The 12,360-nt window shown below is 51.6% G+C and overlaps 4 protein-coding genes across 4 annotated transcripts; all 4 read left to right on the top strand.

Annotated features, from left to right (window-relative positions):
• Positions 1-331: 331 nt before the first annotated feature.
• On the top strand, positions 332-1,116 carry B0H18DRAFT_825556 (uncharacterized protein; the record flags this gene model as incomplete). Its single annotated transcript, XM_048039346.1, has 3 exons — positions 332-690; positions 743-926; positions 985-1,116. Coding segments are annotated over 3 exons (675 nt in total), but the record flags the coding sequence as incomplete, so codon positions are not given.
• An 808-nt stretch (positions 1,117-1,924) lies between these two features.
• On the top strand, positions 1,925-3,015 carry B0H18DRAFT_824236 (uncharacterized protein; the record flags this gene model as incomplete). Its single annotated transcript, XM_048039330.1, has 3 exons — positions 1,925-1,990; positions 2,670-2,892; positions 2,945-3,015. Coding segments are annotated over 3 exons (360 nt in total), but the record flags the coding sequence as incomplete, so codon positions are not given.
• Positions 3,016-3,916: 901 nt separating this feature from the next.
• B0H18DRAFT_1127159 (uncharacterized protein) lies at positions 3,917-4,687 on the top strand (the record flags this gene model as incomplete). The annotated part of the gene is made up of 1 exon (XM_048035259.1): positions 3,917-4,687. One exon carries the CDS (start codon positions 3,917-3,919, stop codon positions 4,685-4,687), a length of 771 nt encoding a protein of 256 aa, XP_047885445.1.
• A 5,224-nt stretch (positions 4,688-9,911) lies between these two features.
• Positions 9,912-11,040, top strand: B0H18DRAFT_1127156 (uncharacterized protein; the record flags this gene model as incomplete). Its single annotated transcript, XM_048035258.1, has 2 exons — positions 9,912-9,941; positions 10,036-11,040. 2 exons carry the CDS (start codon positions 9,912-9,914, stop codon positions 11,038-11,040), a joined length of 1,035 nt encoding a protein of 344 aa, XP_047885444.1.
• Positions 11,041-12,360: the final 1,320 nt, after the last annotated feature.

Raw genomic sequence — 12,360 nt, 5'->3', positions numbered from 1 at the left:
GCAAAGGCAAGGGCTTCGGCGGCGAGCATTTCATCTTCGGCGGCGAGCGCACCACGTCCGAGAATCACAGTGAAAGGCTCAACAGCGAGTGCCCGCACTACTTCTACACGGCGCTCTGTTGAGATCGAGGATGTCGAGGATATTGATGACATATTGTCGAGGAAGGGAAGTGCACCGGTGACGATAGATCTGTTGAGTTCTGGCGACGAAAGCAGCAGCACGGAGTCGGAGAAGGGTGGTGAGGACCTTGCCGAAGAGACCGATGAACAAGAGCTTGGTGAGCAACGTCGAGGAGATTGAATATGTGAGTACTTACCATGGGCATCCAGCACGTATGCAAAAGAAATGGATGTCAGCCGCATACGCGTTCTTCAAACCCGATCCTTCGATAGAGTACATCATGGGCCGACGTGTGCACATCTTCCACTGCGCGAATACAGCGTGCAAGCAGACGGTGAAGCGGTATCTTGATGGAAAGGATGCGAGGTCAACTAGTAACATGCGAAAGCATGTGAAGCTCTGTTGGTCAGAGGAGGCGTTGAAGGCTGCGGATGGTACAGGGTCGGCATCGAAGGCGAAGGACTGCGTGGAGAAGTATAGGCGGACACAGGACATCAAGTTGTCCTTTGGGGTGTCGACAAAGAAGACCGTGACCTTCTCCACGCGTCAGCATACACCTTCGCAGACGAGGTAAGGAATTACTTACAGTATCTACAGGCCCATCTGACACGAGTTTTGACAGGGCAGAAATCGTTCGGTGGGTTTCTGAGAGCATGCAACCGTTCAATATCGTCAAGGATCGCGGATTCCAGTCTTTGATGAAGACGGGCCGGCTGGAATACAAAATTCCCTCGCCGACAACCGTCGGGCGCGATGTTCGCAAAGTCTTCTCACGAGTACGTGAACGTGTCGCGGACATATTGAAGGTATGAACATCAGCCATCAATGCCCATCATCTGATTACTAACACGGCCAACTTACCAGGAGTATGATGGCGACCTCAACTTCGCGACAGACGCGTGGACTTCGCCGAATCAAAAAGCGATGGTTGCGTTCACGGTGCACTTCGAACACCATGGTTCGCCGATGTGTCTTGTTCTTGATGTCGTCGAGGTCCCCGTTTCGCACAGTGGGTTGAACCTGGCGACCACGTTTGCCAAGTTGCTCGAAGAGCTGAAGCTCGATGCGAAGGTCAGCAAGTACTAAAGATCTGTTGCAGGAAACTCGTACTCACATGGTTATCCAGATACTCGGCGTGACATGCAACAACGCGTCGTCGAACGATGTGATGATCGAAGAGATGGAAAAGCTGATATTGGGGTTCCCAGGGAGCCGGGCGCGCGGTCGGTGCTTCTGCCATATCATTAACCTTGTGGCAAAGAGCCTACTGCGTCAGTTCGAGCCACCAAAGAAAAAGAAAAAGAAGACAAACGATGGTTCTGAGGAGTACGACGAGACGATGGATGATGATCCCGAGCTCTCCGACTGGGACAAGGAACTCCGCGACCTGATGGAAGATCTTGATTTCGACGAGGTGGAGGACGTGCAGGATGAAGAAGCAGACGACGTCGATGGATTCTGGGATGCGCGTGAAGGACTTGACGGTGCGAAGCTCTCGGCGCTCGACAGCAAAGTCCGCCCGGTCAAGATGATGCTAGTTAAGGTGAGCGGACATATCTGCAGAACGATAAAAAAGCTCACCTGTGGTTGGGTCGTGTAGCTACGCAAGATCTCTGTCTCCATCCATCGCTCCCCAACGCACCTCTTGCCGACCTGGAGGAAAACCATCGAGGACCTCAAGATGGAGTTCCGAAAGTTGCCGCGCGATGTCCGCACTCGGTGGAACTCGACGTTCCGAATGCTCGACGCCGCACTGGAGTACCGGGAAGCGATCAAGAGGATGACGGCTGTGCAAGGAAATGGCCTGCGGCGGTGGGAGTTAGAGGCCAAAGAGTGGAAGATTGCCACGCAACTGCGTGACGTCCTGCAGGTCAGTCACTCAGTCACTTTGTGGGTCCACCGTTCACTTACCATTCTTGCTCGATCAACCCGGCCATGGCCGCTCACTCCCACACCTCAAACGTCTCTCACTGCTCATTGCCCCTGCCTCCATACCGACCCAGACTGCTCTCGGCATCACTCGACGGACAACGCCCGCACGGCCTAACGTGCACGACATCGTGTCATACGCCTGGCTCGTCGTGCGCAACTGCATTCCTCGCGGCTCCACTGTCTGTGTACGCCATGTCGTCACTTTTACGCCGTGTCAACTGCTCACGCGTACTCAACACACGTGTGAGTTGCTCGCCGACCATTTCCTCTCGCTCGCTCGTCGTACACACCCACATCGGCGCGCGTGCCTCGCCACTGCATCCTACACCGTCACTGGGATCTTCCCCGGCTTCCTCATCCCTTCTGCCCTTTCGCCACATCTCTCTCACCTCGTTCCGTGTCACACCTTGTGCCTGCTTAACACGTACGGCTGACGCACCCAACGCGCACCTGCACCTTGTCCCATCCACCCGACACTTGTACTTGTATGCATGCACTCGTGCTCCCGCATTCCCGCTGTCCTCGTTTCTCGACACGATCACCTACTCTGCTGCAACACCCACTCGTGCAACTCTTCGTCCCCACGCCGCGGCGCACGTCTCCAACACGTGCTACAGGTCTTCTACCAGGCGACGCAATTCTTTTCGCGCGAAGGGGATGAGGCGCCAGCCTTGACAGACGTCATTCCGTCGATGGACATCATTGACCAACGCCTCGCAACTGACAGTATCAACCGCGACCTCGACCCAGCCGTCCGCGTCGCCGTGGGCATGGCCAAGCAGACCATCAACCGCTACTACAGCAAGAGCGATGAGTCCGCTGCGTATAGAATTGCGATGAGTATATATCAAACCTTTTTACTGCGCGCTGGGTTACTGATAGTCTATCTTAGTTCTCGACCCACGGTACAAGCTTCAGTACTTCCACGACCATGACTGGACCGACGAGTGGATTGCGCAGGCCCGAAGACTTGTTCGGCAGACATACAATGAGGAATGGTCTGGCTGTTTCCCGGCACGTGTACAGAGGGATGAGGCCGAACAGGCCAAGGTACGTCTGGACTACTGCGTCGAGTTCGAATCGTCTCTGACCTCTTACGTGTGCCATATAATCCCACAGAAATCCCAGTCCACGAAGAAGGAAAACATGTTCGATGTGGCCCGTGCCAATCGGATGAAACCAACCGTGCGCATCACTGACGAGCTGGAACATTACCTCAGTACTGGACCCGAGACACCTGACATCCCAATCAAGAACGCAGTGAAGTGGTGGACGAGTGATGACTCACGCAAAAGATATCCAAATCTATCGCGCATGGCCGTTTCCTATCTGACCATCCCACGTAAGTTGCTCCACACTTGTCGAATGCAAATGACTAACTAGACGTGATGTCTGGCTGCAGCTACCTCGGTTGCTGTCGAGCGGCTGTTCAGCAAAGGTCGTATCATCCTGTCTCACTTGCGCAACGGGCTCTCGGCGGCGTCCATCCGCGCACTGATATGCCTCAATGAGTGGAGTGTGCACGGCTTCGTCAAAGATGACGACGTGTTCGCTGTCACTGTCGAGGACCCCTCGCAAGATGAAGAAGAGGACCCTGTAGAGGTGTGGGGTGAGAACTACAAGACTTCAGCCTAGCTGTACATTCTCTCTGTAAATGACTCGAATATATGCATGTCAGTACTATGCTTGTGTAGCCTGAGCGGCTACTGACACGAAGTGGTGCGAACCCGCACAGATACCCGTACCCGTGCTAAACCCGCATGACCCGCGCGGTACCTGTACCCGCTGCAAGGGTACATGACCCGCGCGGGTAGGGGTACGGGTATGCTCGGAGGTATCCACGGGTGCACCCGTGCAATTCACTATGCGAGACTGCCGCACGCCCAGTAGTCGCTCGACACACCCGCCTTTGCTCGGCATGCATGCCTACTCGTCTGCGCCTCCGTCGCCGCCTTCGCGTCTCGGCGTGTCCATGACTCTCGGAACCAACATCGCGGACAACCCTTCGGACAAGGGCTGGACTGTGCGGAACGTCCGCACGTCCAGTATCCACTGTCCATCATCGTCCAATCTGGCTTCACCTCCGCCCTGGGTCTTCGAGTGCAGCAGTCGACTCCTTCGACCCTGCTCTCCACTCCCGTGTTCCGTGCACGCGCCTGCTCTCGGTGTCGACGCGGCGTCCCTCAGTCATGATCATCGTGTCCTGTCGAGCTCGCCAATGAGCAAGGATGCTCCTTCTCGCTGTGTCTCTCCATCCTCGCTCGGCTTGTCTACACCGACCCTCGTCGAAGGTAGTCTGCAAGACGAGTTCCAGGCCATGTGGACTCTCCGCGCGCCTGGCAACTGCTCTGCAGCCTCCGACTTGAAGCCGGAAGTCAAGCCACCTCGAACCCTAGCCCTGGTTAATATCAAGTCAGCCTCGTCTTTGGCTTCATCTAGGACCTTGCCCAACGTATCCTCGCCTCCGCCACATGCTCTGTCGACTATGTCTCCATGCCCTTTGCCAACACCTCCACTCTCGTCACCTCCACTCTCAGCTTTGGACAATGAGGACGTGTGGAATGTCCACGCTCCTTGTAGTCTGCCCCCATTGAGTTCTGCCTCTGCACGCTACAAGCCACCCAATTTCTTCTGACTATATCGTGCACATAGGGAAGCCCGGGAATGTGTTGTCTACGACAAATCCCCAGCAGCACTAACAGCACTGGCACATGCACGGTGGCAGATAGAGGAAGCAATACGAGTGTCAGAGGCCTACGAAGAGGAGTGCCTACGCAATGGGACAATGGTTCCATGTACATCGTGGTCAGACGAGGAATAAGACTGCAGAGGCAGACAATGCCCAGCCCACCCACCCTTACTGCTATTCCATTCTTACCTGTTACCACCTCCTTGCTATGGAATCTCGAGCCAAACCTCCCGACTGGATCACTCCGACTTGAGATTGGGGGGCAGGGGTAGGGGAGGATAGGGAGGTCCACCGAGCCTAGCCTAGCCTAGCCCTTGGCATATTCATGCCTTCTGCAAGGATGGTAGCTCGGGACGTAGTATGCGCAGGACAGCGCATCCTCTGCATGGCGACTACAGTGCAACCAGGATGCCTGCAAGGATGACCGCTCGGGATGTGATACATGCAGCACAGCTCAGCCTCTGCATGGCGGAGCCTTCTACATGCAGTTTTACTGCCCAAAAATTTTCCTTCCCTTTCTATGCTCTGTTTCCTTCCCACTCTATGCCCAGATCTACTTCTTCTGAGCCCTCACCTCATCATTCATACCCACACTATACACTTCATAATGGGGGGCTCTGTTACGGATAGATAACCCATTATCTGTCCTCTAGATTAGATTATGAACTGATAGTGTACATCTCATCTTATCTCAATGTACCTAGCGATCTGACTTCCATTTTGGGAAGTAATCTACTCTTCTACCTGAACTACCACCTCGTCCGAGTGCGAACTCTTCGCGCCGTCCGAGTTAGTTCCCCTGTCCTCGGCTAGGCTCGTCGCCCCGCCTAGGAACTCCCCTCGGCTTAGGCTCGTCGCCTTCGCCTTGGACCCCTCCTCGACCTGGCCCAACAGCCCGTCTAGGACTCCCTGCTTGGCCCAGCTCGTCGCTGGCAACCAAGGACCTCTCCGCGCTCCCGAATAGCAAGGCTCGTCACCCTGCTAACGACCCTAGCAGGTACTCCTCACCTTGCTCACGACCCCGAGATCCTCCTTTCCCCCCTGGTCGCGTCGCGACCACCAACCATTAGGTTCACGAGGCAGCCCGGCCCCTGAATCTAGGGTTCCGAGCCCACGAGCCCTAACACCTAAGTCCTTTCGTGCAGGAAATGTCTCTTCATCGAAGGTCACATCATGAGACACAACAATACTTCGAGTAGCCGGGTTCCAGAAACGATACCCTTTGGAACCAACTTCATAGCCTACAAAGATCATCTCAACAGCCTTCTTGTCGAGCTTCCCAGATCTCTGTTCTTTCTGCACATGCACAAATGCCTTGCACCCAAAAATCCTAAAGTATGAAATGTCCGGAATTGTGCCATTCCAGAGAGTAATGGGGCATTGCCAGTTAAGGCGTCGCATAGGTTGCTGATTATAAATATGAACCGCAGTGTCCACAGCCAATTGCCAAAAACCATGGCTTAGTCCAGCATGATGCAGCATAGACATAGCCTTCTCGACAATGGTCCGATTCCAGCGCTCAGCTCTCCCATTCTGTTGAGGAGAGTACGGCATTGTGAACTGATGTTCAATACCAAATTTGCGCAAATGTTCGGTAAAAGCAGGAGATGTATATTCCCCCCCACGATCCGAGCGTACAGCCTTGATTTTCTTATCTGTTTGGTTCTCAGCCCATGCTTTGAAGTCATCGAACACTTGGATTGAATCATTCTTGTGCTTGAGATAATAGGCACGACCAAGACCAGTATAGTCGTCAAGAAAGCTGATGAAATAACACCATCCACCTATTGCAGTGGTACACATAGGACCGTCCTCATCAGTATGAATGAGCTCAAGGGGCTTTGTAGCACGTTTAGCCGATGGGGGAAATGGAGCGCAATGAGACTTGCCCCACTGACACCCTGCACAAGGAGAAGAAGTATCCTTGGCACCGATGGAATCCACACCCTTAGTGTGCTTGGGAATCTGACGAATAACATCTTCAGACGAATGTCCGAAGCGTTCATGCCAGAGATGAAAATTCAACTTGTCTGTAGACTTTGCCAATTGCGGTGTCAAAATCTCTAGGTACAACATATAGAGATTATTGAAGGGCTTATGGTGTGCCTCCATGATCATGTTACCACAGACTCGACCTTGCAAAATAGGTTGGTCATAGATGACCATACGACCTCCTCCCTGAACTAGGGTAAAACCTGATTACTCAATAACACCAGTAGAAAATAGGCGACCAGATGCGGCAGGGATGTAAGCAACATTCGTAATAGTTGCTTTAACATGTTTCCCTTCAACGTGCACAACACCTTTGATGGTCCCTTCTCCATAAGCTGCAATCTTAGACTTGCCGGCTGTACCAAAAATCATGGGTTCCTCGTAAGGAGTATAGTCCCAAAAATCAGCCATGTCGTTGGTGATTGTCTTCGACGCACCAGAATCCATAATCCAGTCAGTCATTCTTCCAGAAGCGGAGTGACCCGCAGTATACCAGGAAGCAGTCATAGTATTAGCTGAAGACGACACGGAGGATTCTACAGTTACAACATTTGTGGAGTCCGAAGTAGTAGCAGTGTTGGAGGAACCAGAACCAGATTGTCCGTTACCATTGCCCTTGCCCTTATTCTTCCCTTTGCCTTTGCCCTTGTTGTACTTTTTCCCCTTGCCGCCACCCTTATTTTGGGGGTGCAAATGCGGGTACTTTGTCCAACAATTCTCACTGCCGTGATTTCCACCGCAGTGACCACAGGGACCCGATGACTTGTGCTTGACCTGGGATGTCTTGGACGCAGACTGTCCCATACCAGACCGGCGGAGAGATTCTTCGGCAAGAATCTTCGACTGAACAGAGTCAACTTTAAGATCCTTGATGTTCTGCGTCGCCATGAGCGCAGAAATCATTGATTGATAGGATTCAGGCACCTTCGACAGAAGGAGAAGAGCCTGGGTCGATTCACCGAGAGTTATGCCACCGGCCGGAATCTCCTTAAGCCGAGTAACCAGCTTGTTGATCTGATCCTGCAGAGGTTTGGAATCAGACATCTCCGGAGACTTGATCACCAACTGGAAGAGACTCCAGACGAATGCCATGTCGGGTGTACCAAAGGCTGTCTTAAGGGCCGCCCACATTTCCTTAGCGGTCTTGAGTTCACCACTAGATCCCTTGAGCAAATGATGCATCGAGCGATCAGTCCGCATAAATAGAACACCCTGAGCACGGGCATTCTGTTTCTTGTACTCTGTGTCGGTAGTTACTGTTGCAATAACAGCGGGCCAGGCCTCTATGAATATTAAATAACCGCGCATAGCGGCAGACCAGTCAGCATATTGGGACGCTGAAGAGAGCTTAGGGATATTGTCTGGCTTGACGTCACCCATGGTTGCGGATAAGAGGATAAATTCGCCTTGTGTGTCGGGCGAAGAAGGAGGTTCTGGTGTAAATAACTCGAAGGGTAATTCCTCCGGTTCAGGTGTTTGAGATCTCGACTCAGGGAGCGAGATTAAATGTTCAGGTTTTGGAGGTGACTCCGAAAATTCGTTGGCGAATAGGAAATTGTCTTGCCAAGCTTCGACAGCGATACCAGCTTTGAAGCCTCAAGGAAAATCACCAAATGGTGTGTGGTAACAGTTTGGACAATGAGTGTTGTCACAGTTCCACCAGGTTTGATCGTCGTCTCTATAATGAGCGTTGCAAACCTCCTCGTAGTCGTATAGATGGTAGTGGTTTGAACAATCGTATGAGTCGTCTGATTCTTCGCCTGAAGAGACCTGAGTCTCTGCAAATGTCTCCTCTTGAGGCGTTGCCACAGTTGTGATGCTTCACTGAAAAATATTCCAGGAACAAAGATAAAATTTGTGACGCGACTACAAATACTTGTCTACCCAAGCCAAGTGATTGCCCTTGTGCAAGTCCCCAACTTCCCTAGTAACCTTAGAAAGGTTCTTGCTAAGCTCCTTGAAGGAGATCTTCCCAATCAGCTCGCAGACAAGCTTGACGTCGTTGAGCGCGTCGTGCGACCACAAATGACCCTCTGTCTCAAAGTGAGAACAGACCCAATTGAACCGACATCCAAAAGCGTTGAGGTTGTCGGTGAGCGACCAACGAACAGTGTCGCGCAGCTTGTGGGTGAAGAGAGGGTGAAGGCGCTTCTGAACGGCGAAGAGACACTTCGTGAGGATGGCGGCCTTCTGCGTCTGAGACTTCTTCTTGAAGTCGGCGTCAAACAGCTTAAGGGCTGTGATAGGAAGGGGAAGAGGTACGCCTTCGATGCGTGTGATAAGGGAAGCCTTGGCAGGGCGGCAGTTTCAGCGGCAAGTGTAGCAGCGTACTCCGCACGTCGAGCTTCAAGGAGTGCCCTAGAGTCGTCTGCCTTCAACTGGAGCTCCTCAAGCTGCTGCTCAAGGGTCTTGCGACAGGACGCCTTCGGGGGACGAGAGGTGTCAGGGTGACGATAGGTGGGACGGCGAGGGCGCGGGGTAGGAGTGAGGATGATATCAATCTAGTGATCGATGGGTAGATGACCGTATAAACACTGATGACGCTCAGCAACAGCGCTAGTGTCAGCATCGCCTACGTCGTATCTCTCACAACGAGACGGTGGAAAAACTTCGTAATTGCTCTTGCGAGCTACCCTGGAAATGCGCTTGGACAAGGCTTTGGGCACTTGTCACAGAGCGGCTAAACAGTAGTCCAAATAAGGACAAAATATGCCAACTCACTCTTTCAAGAGTTGGGCTTTGGTTGCGCAAAAGGTACAGGTGATATAAACGATCAGAGCACGGGGCTCATAACCTGTTGAAGTGAAAGAGGTTTAGAAGGGCTTGTTAGGCCAGTGGAAGTGAAGGACAGTAGAGTGTAGTGAACAGACCTATCCCAGAGGGAAGACTCTGATGCTAGGCAGGCAGAAGAGAGGAGAGATCGTTATCCATTAGGGGGGAATCACCCCAGTATATATACATGTCTGGGACTGATCACATGCTACATCAGTAAGCAGATCAGTAATCACTAAGTCCGAGTTTTAGGGAAATGAGTAAGCCTTAACTCCAGAGATAGGGATATGCATAAGCGTCCATGTGATCAAGGAATGTACTGAGAGTCATGGAACATGCCGGAAGGGAGTGGAATGATCCAGAATAAGTCTGGAACAGTGTAGATCGGTCTGGAGCGAGTCACAAGATGAGTCCAGACAGAGTCCATCAAAAGAATGTATGTAATACTACATCGCAGAACACAAGTCCATATATGTACGTAACTGATAAGATAAGATAACACTGGAAAGTCGGAAGTTCAACACAGACAGGCTTTCGCGGTGACTGGTCTAGCATATGCTGCTGTGGACAGTACGGATACGGCTACACCCTATGCCACTGTCAACCCAAATGCCATCCCACCACTGGCACATGCTGTCATCCCAGCGGAAAACACGTCCATCACCAGCTCGTTTCTGCAGCGCCAGCCTACCCCTGTTGGCGAGGCAGTTAACATCCTCGGCCTCATCAACAGATTTCGAAACCCACCATCGACACCTCCCCATACACCGCCTCGGGACGCCGAGCGTACAGCAGCTACGACCATTATCACTCCATCCTCCCTTCGTGTTCACCCAGATGAGTTCACACCACGCAAACGTGATGCTGCAATTGCACATCACCTCAATGACAGGGCCAAGAACATACCACTTCGAAGTACTGTCACGGTCGAAACACCCGTAATCCCTCCCCTTCTTGACAGTGGTCCTCCTCTTCCTCCACCAGACTTCTATATCCTATCTTTGCCAGCCCCTCCAGACTGCATGTCGCGGGATGAACTTGAGGGCGAAGTTGCAGCATTGCGGGCAATCTCGACGGTGTCGCAGGCGACTGTTACGGAGCAGTCGCATGTGATAGTTGGCCAACGCGCACAGCTGATCCTGCAGAACGAGCACCAAATAGGCACACAGGCGCGACTCAATCAGAAGAAGAAGAAAAAGGATAACTCTCATGTTGCAACATACCTGAAGAAGGAGCAGGCGCGAGGGCGCACGGGCCGGGTGTATACTGAGGAGGGCTTTCGTGCAGCCCAAGCAGCTGATCTGGCACAGTCGGAGAAGGCTGCGCTGGAGAAACTGAAGGGCTCAGCCTCTCGTGTGGCACGAAGTCGACGAGCAAAATGGAGGCGTGAGAAGAAGGAGGCGCGAAAGGCAATGAACACAAGGAAGAAGAAGGAATATGAGGAGGCATGCAGGGACTGCGATGCCGACAGAACGAAGCGACCGCGTGCACCACGTGCTGTCCCCAGAGATCTAACCCCCGAGCATCTCACGTGAGCAGTTGAGAAGGCGCAGAAGCTCAAACCTTATGCTCTGACGGAGATGCAAAATGCAGTTGCAGACACGTCAGGGAAAGACGAACAAGATGGTATTATTTGGGACACCTTGCAGGGCTTACCATCTGACAGTGACTCGGCAACCAGTGAATCGGACTGACATGTGTGTATCATTATTATGTATATATTGTACTGTACTCTGCATTGGTATTCTGTATAGTTCTGTATAGGTGTATGTGTCAGCGGCGCGAGGACTCGACTGAAGTCCAACCGTCCTATGGCCATGGCTTCGCATGGACACTGGGCGATCATGACTTGCCATATACGGAAGGTTCCCGACCGTTTTAGGAAGGTGACCCATCGGGGGGTACTGACCCATTGGGGGGTTTAAGTCTGTAATGATAATTATTAGAGTTCATTGTACCATTTGAGCTGGGTAGGGAGTCATATACTTCCCTACAAATTGTTACTATACTGGCCTAGACCTTCCCAATGTCAAAGTCTGTTCAGGTTAAGTTTGGTACATTCATGATCCTTGTTCCTGAATTTTAGCTCATGCTGTGGAAAAACAGTCAGTCACATGGTCAAGATACAGTATACTGGAATTCTCATCTGTATTCCTCCTCATCACTTGTCCCAACACCATTCCATAGCATGTCTCTGTCACTACAGACATATGTAACAAGTTACTAGCCACAATCTGACCCAGACATTGTTACAAATATTCAATGGAGAGCAAGAACCTATAAATAAGAATTATATCATCAACATCACTTTTTTTTTTCTTGCACAATAGCAGGCAGTCTGCATAAGTCTTTCACTTCTTCAGAAGGATCAGCTGTAGTCCAGAGCTTTGGGTGAGCAAAATGACCACATATGTCATTCATTACTTCATTGATTTTCTGGAGTTTGGGATTTCTTTCTGAGCCTACACAAGGAGGTTAAGTGGCCTCAAAATGAATATCCTGCACATGTTCATGCTTTGTTCCATATGAAGGCTATGGAAATTATGAGGAGGTCTGTGAAGAAGCTATCACACAATCATGATTACTACTACATATGGCAGGTGCCCTCCCAATTGGCAATCTCACACTGGGCAATGCTTTGTGGGCCTAGTCAGCATACATGCATTATATGTGTCCTGTGTCCTGTTCTTGAATTAAAAGTTGCTGATGCTCCTTCTCATGGATTACAGTGCTTTATGTGACCCATTTTGCATCTTTCCATAGTTATAGGCATTTGAAATTTTCTCAATTGTGCTCTCTGTCTGTATCAATGACAATTAGCATAGTATGCATTCCTACACACATTGGCACAGGGT

This window comes from Fomitopsis serialis (assembly GCF_022376445.1).
Source record: "Fomitopsis serialis strain Sig1Antser10 chromosome Unknown B0H18scaffold_237, whole genome shotgun sequence".
Classification (NCBI taxonomy): domain Eukaryota; kingdom Fungi; phylum Basidiomycota; class Agaricomycetes; order Polyporales; family Fomitopsidaceae; genus Fomitopsis; species Fomitopsis serialis.
This window is presented reverse-complemented; position numbering and strand designations above follow the sequence as displayed.